Consider the following 16,850-nt stretch of genomic DNA (forward strand, 5'->3'; position numbering starts at 1 on the left):
CAGGAAAATACATAGACTTTAAATACATAGATCACAAAGCTAAGAAATTAAAATTTAATTAGTTAAATTTTCAATTCAAGAAAGTAGTAAAAGAAAATAAGTATACTCAAAACAAGCAGAACAAAATTGAATCTAGCAATTTATTAAAAAAGAATACAGCACAACAAAATTGTGTTTATTCCAGGAATACAAGGTTGGTTTACCATTTGATAATCAGTCAACATAATCAACCAGCTTAATAGAATAAAGGTGAAAAAGCATATTATCATCTTAAAGACTCAGAAAAAGCTTCCAATAAAATTCAACATCCACTCATGTTAAAAACTCTTAGCAAATTAAAGGAATTTCTTAATCTGAGAAAGAGTATCTAAAAAACAAACACATACACATGCAGGCACACACAAAACCCTAAAGTAATTGACGAGATGTTGTTGAAAGCCTTTCCTTTGAGAGCAGGAACAGAACAAGGATGGCTACTATCACCACTTCTAATTCAACACTGTACCAAAGGTTCTAGCCAGGGCTGGGGGAAAAAAAGAATTGAAAAGAAAAAAAAATACAGTTCATTATTTTCACATGATGTAATCCTGTGCCGTAAATCCCAAAGAAGTTACAGATAAATTAGTAGAATTAATAAGAGAGTTTAATGAAGCTGCTGATTGCAAAATTAATAAAATCAACTGCATTTAAAGCAACAATAAAAAACATTTAGAAAATAAAAATTTTAAAGGGATATCATTCATAATAGTATCAAAAATAACAAATACCCAGGAATAAATCTAATGAAAAACATACAAGCTTTCTACACAGAAAATGAAAAAACATTATAAAGAGAGATTAAAGAAGACCTAACCAAATGAGGGGATATCTCCATTTATGGATTGGAAGACACAGTATTGTAAAGATTTCGATTCTCCTCAATCTACAGATTCAATATAATTCCAAACAAAATTCCATCAGGCGTGTGTGCGTGTGTGTGTGTGTGTAACTTGACAAGGTGATTCCCTATTTATGTGGAAATGTAGATGGCCTAAAAAACCCAAACAATTGTGAAGAACAACAAGATGGATGGATTTCCTTGACTGTAAATCAAGACTTATTAGAAAGCAATTTGTGTTACTGGCACACAGGTAGATGAAAGAGCAATGAACAGAATAGAAAGTTCAGAAACAGATCCATGTCCCACAGAGCAGTAAAGAAATGAAAGTCTTTCCAATTAGTGTGCTGAAACAATCAGAGAGCCATATGGAAAAACACGAAACTTGACCTCTTCCTAACACCACACACAAAAATCAACTCCAAATGGAACAAACCTTCTGTAAGATAATATAAGAGAATGTCTTTTTAAACTCAGGGAAAGATTTCTTAATTCGGACACAAAAACACTATCCTTATAAAAAGAAAGAATAATATACATTGACTATGTTAGAATGAAGAACTTCTGTTAACCAAAAATACTCGTAAGAGAGAGAAAAGGTAAGTTACAGAACAGAAAACCTTTCTTGCAATACCTATAACAAACAACAGAGTTGAAATCGAGAATAAAGAACTCCTACAAGTCAACTGGAAAAAACCAAACAATCCAGGAGAAAAAATGGACAAGGAAATTAAACAGATACTTCACAAAAAAGGATATCCAAGTGGCTAATAAACCTATGAAAAAGCTGTCTCAGTTTCATTATTATTCTGTAATAATCATAGAAATGCAAATGAAAGCCATAATGAGACACAACTACACATCCACCCAATGGCTAAAAATAAAAACAACTGAGAAGTCCAAAGTATTGGTGAAGCGTGGAGCACTTGGAACTTTGATAAATGTCAGTTGAGTGTAAATCGGTGCAACTGTTTTGGAAAACAAATGATATCATCTATCAAAGTTCAAGGTTCATTATCCTAAGACACAACAATTTTAGTTCATATACTCAACAGAAATGTGGGCACATGTGCAACAAGAAGCGAGTATTTCATAGCAGCATTATTTATAATAGTAAAAACTGGAAACAATCCAAATGTAATAGGAAAAAAACCCTTCCATTTGCAGTATTTAACAAAAGATATGCAAGACCATCATGAAGAAAAGTATAAAATATTATTGAAAGACAGACAAGATGGTTCAAATAAACAGAAAAAAAACCCATGTACAACTCAATATTGCAAAGTTGTCAGTTCTTTATCAAATTAATCTATAAATTCAATCAGTTCCAATAAAAATCCTAAATGTATATTATTGTAGAACTTAATAAAATGATTCTAAAATTAAGTGTAAGAAAAGCCAAGACAATTCTGTCTTTATCAAGACATATAAAGCCATAAAAATTACAATAGCATGATATAGAGAACTCAGAAACAGTCCCAAACATTTATGGAAACTTGATAAGTGACTGAGAAGGGATTACAAATCAATGGGGAATAAATGAGCATGCAATAGATGGTGTTAGGACAACTTCCAACCATATGAAAAAAACACCTCCCTCTCCAAATTCTAATTAAAGACCTAAATGTAAAAAATGAAACTTTAATATTTTATATTAGAATATCTTCACTATCTCAGAGTATGGGTGGGTTTTTTTTTTTTTTTTTTTCCTGCAGGGAAAGATTCGCCCTGAGTTAACATCTGTTGCCAATCTTCCTTTTTTTTTTTTTCTCCCCAAAGCCCCAGTACATAGTTATATATCCTAGTTGTTAAGTCATTCTAGGTCTTATATGTGAGCCACCACCACAGCATGGCAACTGACAGAGGGGTGGTGTGGTTCCGAGAACCAGAAGTGGACCTGGGCTGCCGAAGCAGTGAGCGCCGAACTTGAACCACTAGGCCATCAGGGCTGGCTCTGGATTTCTTAAACATGACAAAAAAAGCATGAACCACACACACACACACACTCGACTGATGAATTTCACTACATTCAAAATTACAAACTTCTATGTGACAAAATAAATCATAATAAAATTTAAAAGACAACACAGTGGGAGGAGATATTTATAGTATAAACTACTAACAAAAAATGAGCATTCAGATTATTTAAAGAAGTCCTATAAATCAATAAATGTTTTGACTGTCATGATACTACTGGTAACACGGAGGCACTAACCAACAAGAAGAGAGGAAAACCAATACGAATGAAAACTTGGAGAAAGAGGCTGCTCTGGTGCACACCAGCTGAATACCAGCCCTCCAAAGAGTCTTAAAGGAAAATCAATGAAAGACGTGAACAGAGAATAATGTTAAGTCCTCTCTCAGAAAAAAGAAAAAAATTAAATTTGAAATGAATGTTTTGCTTCAAGCAGGGAATTAGCTTTAATGAAAAGAAAACTGAAGCCAATTGCTTGAATTATAATACTTTAGGTTGACCCATGTGAAATGGCCATTTTTATAAGTAAAAGATAGTCAAAAACTGGCAATTCCATATGGTTCAACCTCTATATTCTTCATTTATCCATGGTATTGTAAATTGCCAATATATACAGAAGACTTCAACCTGTGGAGCTGAAGACAGAACTTGCCTACTCACGAATGGGCTTGAAACTCATGTTCAAGTAACACTAAAACTTGATTCTACTCAATTATATAAGCCAGTTTTAAAGAGTGGTGTTTTCCTGGAATTCAATATAAAAAGCCATTTTATAGCTCACCAAAAACATAATTCTTTGTTTGTCAAAAATTGTGAGATATGCTTAGATGATTATTAAAAGTTTGAAGCTGAATGAGAGAAAATCTAACTCAACTTAAATTGGCTGGATTTAGAAACGGCTTTTTTTTTCATTTTACCGCCGCAAAGTCAGCTTCTTTGTATCATTACACTATAAGAATTCCAGCATAATTTTGGGTTTTTGAAATAGCATCGCTATTGACTCCCTTAACCTTAAAAGGCTCTCACAAAATTTAAGAATAATCTTAAATAGAGTAAAAGGGCTCGGACAGTAAACACCGCTTGTATTTCGACAGATTATTTTAGCAAATCAAAAATGAAGAAACCCAAATAGTCAATAAACAAGGGAAAATACGCTCAACATTGCTCAGTTCTTTTATTCCTATTTTCTTCCTTCCTTCCTCTCTTCCTTCCTCCCCCTCTCCTCCCTCTTTCCTTCCCTTCCTTCAGTCTTGAAGCTAATAATAAAAAATGTTAACAACTATTAATACTGATTAATAGCAGTATGTATCTCGGTCTTGCACTTTAACATATGTTTCAAATTTCTTAAGAAAAAGAGAAATAAAAAGAAAAATGTTGTTACCTTTGCCGCCTTTGCAATGAATCGCTACAATGTTCTCTGTATCTTGAGCCAGCCACTCAACTACTTCCTTCGCAAGTTGCAGCATCTCACTGATTTCAAATGTAAGATTTTTAGTTGAATTCAAATACTTCAAAAAAATCAAGCTCAATTTATTTAGCCCTCTTCTGACAGGCAACTTGGAGAAAACTTACTTCAGAGTGGGGACATTGTGGTCGTCAATCATGACTCGATGGACCCTATGGTGGAAGTGCTCAGGATTATAAGCTTTCTCACCTAAAATAAATGATATATAGGTCATATTTCTATACCTAATAAACACAGTAAATGATCAAGCTATGAATAAGTTATACTTTTCTATTAGAAATTCCTTATCCATCTTTAAAAGGAGCTTTCTGACTGGCTCCTGCTGCTCTAAAAGAAACTAAATGGTCTCAAAAACATAAGGCCAGTAGTGGTTTGTCCATCTTGAGTAACCTAAGCCCAACTTATTTTGGTTTGTTTAATAGGCCTTACTTGAAATTTTCTAGCAGGCTACTCATTACATTAGCGTAGGGTAGTTAGACACCACAGAGCAGAAGCAAATGTGGCTGACCAAAATGCTTGCCTCCTGAAAATGTCTATCTAATGTACAGGAAGAGGAAAACTCAGGAGAGACAAAGTAGTAAGCTGAGATATAATTGTTTTCTACACAGTTTTCCTTTTTTTTTTTTTTCCATGTAGGGGCCTGCTCTCCTCACACCCCACACCTAGTGGGTTAGAGTACGCATTTGTTGAATTGTCTGTCTTCAAAACACAAGCTGGCAGGAAAGACAGGAATATTTTCCTAATCTAATACCACTAGAGCGGACTCCTCCTAGAATGGGTCCGCCTCTACTCCAGCCTCCTGCCTCCCTCACAGGGTACTTTGTGCTGTTGAGCTATCTTCTCCCACCAAATAGGGCCAGCACAAGATGGACACTTTTTTAACTCACTTCCTACCATGACCAAATACTTAGGACTAGATGAAATGGAAAACCTGAATCATCTTCTTACATGCAGTGATCAGTTTTCTACCTATAGTAGCAAAATATCTAGTCATGTACATACTGCATAGATTGTAGACTTGATAGTGGTTTTGATGCTTGGTATCCAGGAACCGCACAACTTCCTAAAATCGATGGACACATATATTACATATATCCACACAGCACCAACAGAAGCCATTTCCTAGGAGTAACCTAAAGTGCTTATTACCTTTTATTCACTTGTCCCTCACTTAGCACCTTTTAGGGGAGATTCAGGGACTATGAGGGTACGTGCATTCCAAGTCATATCTAACCCACTGATAGTTTTCAAATAGCCCACAAGGTTGTGCTTGACTACTCTGATCAGCCTCTTATCATAAATACACATTGTTTAAAGACACCAGAGAAGGAAATTAGATGGTTAACCGGCTTTAAGTAAATTTGTTCCAAATCATTAGTTCACAGTAGTATATGATTCTCATCTAGATCTAATTCTAAATAGATATGTCTTTTAGATAATGATCTGGATATTACAATCTATCTAAGCACTATTTAAATAAATAAATGCAAAAAATGTATGTATGATTGTGTGTGTGTGTGTGTGTGCACGATAGAAAAAGATAAACACATTATATCAAATTTTATTTTATTTATTTATTTTTTTGCTGAGGAAGATTAGCCCTGAGCTAACATCTGTGCCCATCTTCCTCTATTTTGTATATGGGACACTGCCACAGCGTGCCTTGATGAGTGGTGAGTGGGTCTGCCCCCAGGACCCGAATCTGCAAAGCCCGGGCCGCCAAAGCAGAGTGCGCAAACTTAACCACTACCCAAATTTTGGATAAGTGGTGGCAATACGGAGACTTTCTTGGCTCATCTGTGTTTTCTTATTTTCTAATGAATATGTATATGTGTATGTGTATATATGTGTATGTATATACACACATATATGTATATATGCATAACTTTAAAATAAGAAATAAATAGTGGTTATTATTTAAAATATAGTTAATATCACCATACTAATACAACAATATTTCCAGCAAACTTATCCATCTGCAGCACACACATGTGCATGTGTCTCTGTCAAAAACAAAAGTTACTGTAAAAAATCTCAAAAATTGATTAGTATAGTACCCTTAGAGCAATGTTTCCTGGCTTAATATTGAGAAAAAGAGAAACTAAGGTATTAAAGTAATCAATTTGTTAAACTGATTAACCCTGTCAGGAGAAAATAATAAATCAAAAGATAAACATTCTGAGTCTGCACAGGACTGTGGTAGGGGGATAAATAGTCTTACACACATCAAAAATGCATGGGATTCCTTACACCAAGATAAAATCCAGATGGATTGAGGAATCAAATATAAAAACCCACAAATATCTCTAAGAAATTTAAGTGAACATTAATCAAGTCTTTGGATGAGGAAGAACTAAGGATTAAATCAATGGAAGATCAACAGATTTATGTTTGACTTCATAAAAATTTGAAACTTCTGTTGAAAAAATGCCACACTACAACAAACAAATAATGGGAGATTTTTCAGTAAAACTGAGTGAACGAGGACGATGCCTAGTATACTCTATAAATTAGTTAGAGTAGTATAAACTAATAACTCATTAACAATAATTGAAAAAGTACTCCCTCACCCTATAGATAAATGGGCCATAAATAAAAACGTCAATTCACAAAAAAGAAAAACCAACATGCGAACAACCTACATAGACGAATATTTAGCCTCACCAATAAAGATGCCAAAACGACGACGAAATGCCATTTTCACCCATGAAATTAGCCCTTTCCTTTTTAATGAGAAAATCCAATGCTGGCAAATATGGCATGAAAATTAAACCTTTGATTTATTGCTGATACAATCCCTTGGATTTGGCAGTATATATTAAGAACTCTGAAAGTATTCATACTCTTTGACCAGTTAATTTCCCTCCTAGGAATCTACGCAGAAGAAGCTTTATGCCTTTGTTGCTGCGTTATTGATAATACTGACACTTACCATCCAACGCTAAAGGTTAATTACAGCACTAATAAAATATCATGCAACCGTTAGAATACGCTTCTGCCCTTATTTTCTCAGCTGTTTTTTTGTTGTTAGCAGCATCGAGTTGATTCCGACTCACAGGACTCTGTGTACAGCAGAGCAGAACCCTCCCTGGTCAGGTCCTTCTTCCTAGTCTGTCTAGTCTGCAAGCTCCACTGCAGCCTGTCCCCCATGGGTGACCCCGCTGGTATTTGAAATACCAATGGCATAGCTTTCAGCACCACAGCAACACGTAGTCGCCACAGTATGACAACCAACAGACGACTGGTGTGACGTTCGCTGATGAGGAAACAAACCCAGGCTGCAGAGGCGAGAGCGCCAGAATCTTATCCACTAGACCACCAAGGCTGGCTTTATTCTCTCAAGAAGTAACTATTTCACAGTGGTTAATTTATGTGCAGCCTTCTTTAGTATACCCACATTTAAGGATAGTCAGTATTTGCTTTTTTATGGGAAAATTAATATATCTGAGTGGTTAAGCTTCAGGGATTTAAAAAAATCTCCTTCATGTTTCTCTAAATGTTTAAAAAATGATCTTGAGGATTGGAGTTTTCCCCATGAGTCCATCCTTGACTCAATATGGAGATAATTTACTGCTGTGTTTTCTGACCTAAGTAGTTTACCTGAAGACTCCAAATACCTCTTATCTGAATTAGCTGAACAGAGACATAAAGCATCTAGACAAAAGTTCGACTCCGCCAAGAAACTACATTTTTGAGTCACAATCTGTCACCAGACGCACAGTTTCTGTCCTCAAGCAGAATAAGGAATATTCAGTTGTACCAAGGCCAAAAACGAAAAGCTAAATAAGACTTTTAGGACTATAGGTAATCGATATCTCATTTTTCTAAATGGCTGGGCCTTTACATGGGCTTATTAAGTTTACAATTCCTGAAACTCTTCCTTGGGATGCAAAAGAGGAAAATGCTGTTTATTCTTTGAAAGGCTTTTTACAACAACATCCACCGTTGAGTTTCTAAATAAGCCAAACCCTTCTCTCTGTTTACAAAATATTAACTCAAATATTAACTAAACAAAATAGTTCACACCAGAAGTCTACTGTCTACCTTAGCACATTCCTCGACGTGGAGGTGAAGGCACACCCTCCTTGCTTGCATGTGGTGGCAGCAGTGGCCAAACTTGTTGACACTTCCACCACAGTGCTTGCTTCTCCTGTCCCACATCCACACGATTCTTGCTACTTCTAGGCAACACTTCTGGACATTTCTCTGTTAGCACATTTACCACTTATGAAATCCTACTGTTTGCCCTGCATATTACTATTCAGTGTTGTTCAAAATATAACCACGCAAGTTTATTCCCTCTTGAGAGTAAAGGAGAACCACATGACTGTTCAGCATTCTCTCGGGAGTTAAGTATGCCCAGATCTGACTCTCACACCCTTTAGTCAACCCTGATTTAAAATAGTTTGTAGATGGCTCTTATCTTGAGTTTGCTTGAGCCTGCAATCTGGCAAAAGATGAGAGTAAATATTAATATGTATAGTAGATGTGTTTTGGGGGTGGTTCTCAATTTACAGATTTTATGAAAACAGATGATTTATTATCTCCTCTTTGAATATGCTGACTAAAAATGCTAAAGGGATCAATGACTTATTAGAACTTTGTCAATATTCCAGAAGATAATAGTATAATAACTGATAGAAACCAGAAGTCTAGAGACCACTCCAGAAGCCACACATAATGTCCTTGCTTTGACATACACACTAAATTAAATTTTTTGCTTTTTTTTTAACAGCTAGTATTAAGTGTTGTTAAATTGATATTTATCACCACCAAATCTACAAAAGAAAATTGGCTCCGTTTAGACAAGTTATAATTAACTCACAGTTATCAGCTGAACCTACTGAAAAAGCAATATTGGCAATCAAGGGATGCTTTATCGGTAAAGATGGATTATGGCAATTTTGGGATGGCTGCCCAGAAGTGCCATGATCCATCCAATGGACCCTGGTCAAATTACTCCATAACTGTTCTCATTATGGAAGAGGTTAAGTAGTTTCTACATTAAACAGTAATTTAGAAAATTATTCAAAATTGGCCAAGGGAGTGGTTGAATCACGTCTTACATCGAAATAGCATAACCTGGGTAAGATATGCTTCAGGCCTCCTTCCTCAAGGCCTTTTTGGACATTTACACATGGATTTTATGCAACTTTCCAAGTCACAAGGCTCTGAATATGTATTAGTTATTGTTTGTAAATGTTTTACATGTATAGAAATGTTTCCCTGCCTTAGAATAAGGTAGAATGATTTCATTAATGGTCCCAATTCTTCATCCCTCCCTGTATCCATCTTGTAGTGTCCTCTCACTCTAATATTGGGCTCCATCATCATGTGAGTTGATTTGGTCAACGGGATGACACAAAGCAGAGGCTTGCAAAGCCCTTATAAGATTCCACTCTAGCTCTTGCCTTTTGCCATCACCATGAGAACAGACCCAGGCAAGCCTAACGGAGGATGAAGACATGTGGAGCACATATGAGTTACCCCAGACACCCCGCTAAGGTCATTGTAGACCAGCTGATAAGCACATTTCAAGAAAAGAAAATTGAAGTTAATATCTCTCATTAATATATACAAAAATCCCTAAATAAAATATTAGCAAATAGGATCTAGTGATATATAAAAAGGATAATACATTAAGACCAAAAGGGGGTTACTCAGGAATAAAAGGTTGTTTTAACATTTGAAAGTCTCAATGGAATAAGAGAAAAACATTTTGATTATCTCAGTAGATGCAGAAAAAGTACCTGATATATTCAGCACCAATTCATGATTAAAAACTCTTAGCAAACTACAAATAAAATGGAAGTTTCTTAATCTGGTAAAGGACAGCTACAAAAAGCCTCTAGAAAACATCATTCTAACAGTGAAATAGCTAAGTCTTTCTACCTAAGTTTGGGAACAAGGCAAGGCTGTCTACTCTTACCACTTCTATTCAACATTACAGTGGAGTCATAGACAACTCAAGAAAGAAAGAAAAAGAAATAAAAGGCATAAAAAGTGGAAAGAAAAGAGTAAATTACATGATTATGTATGTAAAAGTTCCCAAGGAATCTACAAATTAATTATTGAATTGAATACGTGAAGTTATGAAGGGTGCTGGATATACATACAAAAATCAGTTATATTCCCATGTATCAGCAGCAGACAATTAGAAAGTGAAAATTTAAAAATACCATTTAAAATAGCATCAAAATCCATCAAATAGGGATAAAACTAACAAAAGATGTGCAAAGCCTGTACAGTGAAAATGTTGCTAAAAGAAATTAAAGAAGATCTAAATAAACGGAGAGATATATTATGTTTGTGGGTTGGAAGACTCAATATTTTTAGATGCTGATTCTCCTCCAAATTAAGCTATGTAGTCAATGTCATCCAAGCTAAAATACCAGCAGGGTGTGTGTGTGTGGAAATTAACAAGCTGATTCTGATATTTATATAGAAACTCAAAGGACCTAGGAAAGCCAAGATAGTGTTTTGTGTGTGTGTGTGTGTGTGTGTGTGTGTGAGAGGAAGATCAGCCCTGAGCTAACATCCGATGCCAATCTTCCTCTTTTTTCTGAGGAAGACTGGCCCTGGGCTAACACCCATGCCCACGTTCCTCTACTTTATAGGGGCGTCGCCACAGCATGGCTCGACAAGCGCTGCATCAGTGTGCACCGGGATTCGAACCTGTGAACGCCGGGCCGCGAAGTAGAGTGTGCGCACTTAACCACTAAACAACCGGGCGGCCCAAGCCAAGACAGTTTTAAAGAAGTACAGGCTCTTCTGGGTTGGTGAGCAGGTGGAAATGCTGGGAGAACGGGGAGTCTGGAGAGGGCTTGGAAACTTTGTGCCCCTTCCCCCATACGTTGCCCTAGGCATCTCTTCCATCTGGCTGGTCCTGAGTTGTATCCTTTGCTAACAAGGCGGAAATCTAATCATCAGGTGAATAAACATCAAATGAAGATGCTGTGGAAACATCAGGTGAAAAGACTCAAGTTGGACAAAGAAGGTGAAGTCGGAGAGATGGCCAAACAACTTCTAGTGAAATCTCTTCAGTTACGGTAGAAGAAACAGAAGAATCATCGTCATCTAAGAATAAAGACAAAGCAAGTGGTTGTATCAGGCAGCACTGTACAGAAGAGGACAAAGAGGAAGAAGAGTCTCTAATGACATCAACAGACTTGATCCCAGAAAGAAAAAAAATCAAGAAAAAGAATCTGACGACGCCTTAACTGTGAACGAAGAGACTTCTGAGGAAAAGACTCAAATGGAGGAATCTCGTCTGTCTCAAGCTGAGAAAGATTTGCCTTCCAAAGGAAGTGAAACTATAAGGCCCTGTAAGTAGTGAAACAGAATAATTAGTAGGATCCAATACCAGTCGAACTGGAGAGATTGTCTCAGAATCATCCATAGAAAATGAGGATGAGCCACAGAAGTCACTGAGGAACCGATAGAACAGATTATTTAGAAACATTCAGCTGCAGTATTTGACATACAATTCTAGTTTCACACTGTACGAGGTTTGTATGTAGTGAAGTGGAGCTTTAGTTTTACAAGAGAAGCAGGTTGTAAAATAAAGTACTTTATGGGATAAATCCTGAGAGAGTTGTTCACATAGGAACTGTGAATTATCAGCTCCTCTGGCTCCTGCTTATCACTGATTTTTTTTTGGTGGGGGAGTCTGGTTAATCAGTGGTTTGTGTATAGATTCCTTAAAATTTAGAATTAAAGTATTAAACTGGATGGTAATAATTATAATTTTTAAACTTTGAGGAGAGTATCACATTTAGTTTACATATACACAAGAAATCTTTGTGTCTTGTCTTTTTCTGACAGCTCTAGCAGTTTTCATATTTTCATCAGTTTCAACATTTTACTATGTGAATTGTAGGGTTTCATGATAGTTATATATTATTAATATTTATAAATATACATTATATATATTCATCTCTTACAGAAACAGAAAAATATAAAATTTGCCCCCTTAGAATAATGTTTTATAGTTATATGTAATATATTATACAGGATATATTACAACATACAGGTTATATTATATAATGTAATATATTATATATAGATTATAGATATAACATAATGTTATATGATATGAGTATATACAAATAATTATACTGTATATAATATATACAGCATATATTACATATAAATTATATAATTTTAAATATAAATATACATATGTTAGTCTAAGGGAGACCATGTTATATTTTTCTGCTTCTATAAGAGATGAATTTATATTATTATATAAATTATACATATTTATAAATGGAATAATATATTTTATATATAATATACATTAAACATTATAAATAACTATAATTTTATATGTAGTTATATATAATTGTATATATTATATAATATACATACTATATATTATATATAAATATACATATATTATTCTAAGGGACAAATGTTATCTTTTTCGTTCCTATAAGAGATGAATACAGTGGATACTTTATCTATTGGTAATGATTGAGTTCATCTCTCTCAAAGCAGTTTCTTTCTCTTCTGAGTAATTCAGAATCTGGTCCTTGAGAAACCCTGGGAACCTTAAGGCTGCTGAAATATCAGGCTAAACACATTCCAAGAGATCTCTTCAAACTAAAATTCTTTTGTCTACTTTTATGATGTTTGAGAAAAAGACTTCATTATTTATAAGACAATGTGCTTTATCTTGGAGACTGTGTTCAAACATTAGCTTACCATTTTTTAGAATGAATGCTTATGAAGCTGACATGAGACCATCTCAGAAGAACTGGGCAGGTTCACTGACCTTTTGCTTGCTTTTCTGAACATCTGTGAATATTACACCTTTCTTTCTAATCTAATATATTCTAAAGTATGCAAATGGGAATGGTGTGAACCACCACTGTACTGGAAGAATTAATACATCACTTTAGTAATAGACTTGAGCTAAATGACTGAAGGTGTAGGGGTACAGAGAAAGCACAATACTTTGCATTGACATTTTGAAGTGAATTAAATATTTTTAAACATGATTCTTCAACAGCCAGTCTTATACTTTTCTATCAACACAAGAGCATAATGATTACTCTAAAATCAATATTTTAAAATTCACATATTTAAAACCATGCAAGCTGTACAACTTCCCTGTCAAAATTACTGGCCGCCAAATTTATACTTGTTTCTTCAGCTGTATCTTTTCATAGTTAAAATTTTTAAATTTCTGTAAAGTAAGATCTTGTAGAATGTAACATGTTTGCTGCTTTTGTGAAGCAGTATACAATTGTATAATTTCTGTGTGGAATGCTTGGGCTTTCAATACAGTCTTCAAGAAAGCAATAAATATTAATGTTATATGTATAAAAAATAACTACTGTACATACAACAATATTAGATGAATCTCACAAAATGTATTTTGAGCATAAAAAGCCGGTCACGAAAGATGTATTATATGATTCCACTAATGTGAAATCAAGAAAAGGTAAAACTAATAGTGGTGACAGAAGTTAGAATGGTAATTACCTCCACTGTGTTGGAATCTTGACTGAAAAGAGCAAGAAGTGTTCTATATCTTCAGAAGAGTGTTGGTTACATGCCTATATATCTATATACAATTTCATTAAGATATATATATTTTTTTCAGGTGTACATCATTGTATTTCAATTTCTGTGTAGACTACATCAATACCCAAAAGTCACCATCCAAAGACTAATTACCATCCATCACCATACACATGTGCCCTGTCACCCTTTCGTCCTTCTCCCTCCCACCTTCCTGTCTGGTGACCACCAATCTAATCTATGTATCTATGTGTTTGTTTCTTGTTGTTGTTGTTGTTATCTTCTACTTATGAATGAGATCATACAGTATTGGACTTTCTGCCTCTGACATTTCACTTAGCGTAATACCCTCAAGGTTCATCCATGTTGTTGCAAATGGCAAGATTTCATCTTTTTTTTACAGCTGAATAGTATTCTATCGTGTATATATACCACATCTTTTTTATCCATTCATCCCTTGATGGACACTTAGGTTGTTTCCAAGTGTTGGCTATTGTGAATAATGCTGCAATGAACATGGGGGTGCATATATCTTTACACATTTGTGTTTTCATGTTCTTTGGATAAATAGCCAGCAGTGGAATAGCTGGATCATATGGTAGTTCTAGTCTTAATTTTTGAGGAATCTCCATAGTGTTTTCCATCATCAAGATATATACTTAAGATTAGTGCAATTTATAGTATTTGTATGTCTCAATAAAAGTATAATTATATACACATGTGTATATATGTACACATATATAGACATACATATATAATTACATTTTTACTGATATAACAAATATTGTAAATTACACTAATGTCTACATACCCGCACATGTATGCAAACATCTTAAACAATGACTTTAAACTGGAATTTCATAACCAAACATCATTATATGTTTGATATTAATTTATTTAATCCACAGAACCTAAAGCAGTCTGCCTCCACTATAGTTTAGCATCTCAACCTAGAGAACACACGTTAGTTGAAGAATTCCCATACTTCTCCCCTATGATAGACTACAAAAAATGGCCACAGTTCATTGCAATTCCTGCCATCAAGATAGGGAGCCTGTTTTCTACTCCTTGAATCTGGAATGGGTTTGTAATTGACTTTGTGCAATAGAAGCAGGTAGAAGCCTCATTATACTAGTTTTGAGCCTGGGCCTTTAGGGGCCCTGCATTTTTTCGCTTGCTGCTTGTGGGATCTTTGCCCTGCCACCATGTGAACAAGCCTGAGCTAGCCTGCTGGAGAAGGAGACACCACGTGGAGCCATCCAGCCACGCCATTTTAGACCAGCCAAGCCTCAGAGGCCCGGTAGCTGCCCACAGATGCGTGAGTTAGCCCGGCAGAGATTAGTTAAGCCTGTTCCTGATTAGCAGAACCACTTAGTTAAGCCTGACCCAAATTCACAAACCACATTATGATAAGCTAAGTAAATGGTTGCTGTTATAAGTCACTAAGTTTTTGGGTGGTTCGTAACACAGCAAAAGCTAATTGATATCAATCCATTATAATTTTTACCTGAAAGAGTAAGTAAGCTTTTAGGAGAATACTGCCATCTCTGTGCCAATATTAAACTTATAACTCCATAGCCTGTTTATGGAGAAATATGAGCATTTGTTAGATAAATACCCTTACCTGAATGGGATTCCTATAGAAAGACTGTCTTCCAGAAGATGGGAAGGACATTGCAATAATGTGTTCTGGAAGTCAAAATAGTCACTATTACAAATGTCATTATAGATGTGAAACAATAAATGAGAACTTAATTTACATATAACCAAACTCTTTTTTCATAAAAAGGAACTTTCAGGATTGGGAATGATAGAAAAAAAAGCCAACTAACCCTCAGGATACTCAACATAACATATTAAAATATCCAATATAATGACCATTAAACTCACATAGTTCCCAAGACTTAACTGTTAGCCCAGGGCCAGTCTCCTCAGCAAAGAGAGGAGGACTGGCAGATGTCAGCTCAGGGCGGATCTTCCTCACACACACACACACACACACACACACACACACACACACAAAACCCAGCAAATTATTTAATGAAAAAAATTAATCTTCTCAGAGAAGCTGTCTTATTCTGTTATTTATTTATTTATTTATTTTTAATAACACTACTAAATTTATCATTTCTTTTTCAGGGACAAAAAACTGTAATTTCTTAAAAAAAAAGTTCCACTATTCAATTAGACTTTTAAAAACTGCAGTTTCACTTAAGACATGAGTTTTAAAAAAATCAAATGGCTAATATTCCATTTATGAGGCATATTTTATATATAATGAATATATTATGTATATTACTCACTAGTCACATAAAAAACAACCTATTTTGAGATACCAGCCTTACTGGAATAACTATTTGACTCACTAACCTAATTTTAGTTCTTTCTCCATCTTTCTGTGCCCTTGAGTCTTCCCCGTGCTGCTGGAGCTGCCTGAGCAGCTCCGACTTGGTTGTCTGCTTGTCAAAAGGGAGAGAATCTGCAACAGTAGATGCAGCGGCCACCAACTCAGGACTCAGGGACTCGCTTCTGAAAAAGCAAAGGAAAAACAAATGAGAATGAAAAAAGAGGTATTACTTCTTATGTTATAAGTTTAGCAGAAAGTAAAATGATTTTTTTTGGAGGAAACTTTTATCATTCAAAAAAGTATCATGCAGTGAAATTTCTGAAAAAATTAAGAATTCTTAAATATTAGCTACCGGTTTTATATAAACTTTGAAATGTTAAAGGTCAAAGTTAATGGAAACTTGCTGAAGCACAATACTAACTCAGAACAATATATTAAGGTGGAGAGGTGAGGGACCAGCCTTAAAAATTATAAATTGGTAGATTTATTTATTAGATGCCATTTTATTTCAAAAGCAATATATATTGCAAGCAAATATAAAAGTAACTAAACCTGTTCATAGAAGCTTTCTTCATAATAGCCTAAAACTGGAAACAACCCAAAGGTCTACAATCAGGAGAACAGATAGACAAATTGCGATATATGCACACAATGGAAT

The 16,850-nt window shown here is 35.0% G+C and overlaps 2 protein-coding genes and 1 pseudogene across 2 annotated transcripts in view; 2 read left to right on the forward strand and 1 right to left on the reverse strand.

Annotated features, from left to right (window-relative positions):
* LOC101394705 (mitochondrial ornithine transporter 1) overlaps window positions 1-16,850 on the forward strand; it is a 99,024-nt gene that overhangs the window by 37,109 nt on the left and 45,065 nt on the right. The window lies entirely within an intron of this gene.
* LOC147916152 (phosphatidylinositol 3,4,5-trisphosphate 3-phosphatase TPTE2-like) overlaps window positions 1-16,850 on the reverse strand; it is a 59,072-nt gene that overhangs the window by 23,876 nt on the left and 18,346 nt on the right. The window contains exons 4-8 of the mRNA XM_087435747.1: window positions 16,208-16,374; window positions 15,470-15,534; window positions 5,320-5,380; window positions 4,425-4,506; window positions 4,234-4,322 (exon numbers count right to left, since the gene is read on the reverse strand). Coding sequence (XP_087291873.1) covers window positions 4,234-4,322; window positions 4,425-4,506; window positions 5,320-5,380; window positions 15,470-15,534; window positions 16,208-16,374 — 464 coding nt within the window. The remainder of the gene's footprint in view (window positions 1-4,233; window positions 4,323-4,424; window positions 4,507-5,319; window positions 5,381-15,469; window positions 15,535-16,207; window positions 16,375-16,850) is intronic.
* Window positions 11,062-12,330, forward strand: LOC147916153 (serine/threonine-protein phosphatase 4 regulatory subunit 2 pseudogene; annotated as a pseudogene).

Source organism: Ceratotherium simum, chromosome 10 (assembly GCF_057802395.1).
Source record: "Ceratotherium simum simum isolate JZ-2026a chromosome 10, ASM5780239v1, whole genome shotgun sequence".
NCBI lineage: Eukaryota > Metazoa > Chordata > Mammalia > Perissodactyla > Rhinocerotidae > Ceratotherium > Ceratotherium simum.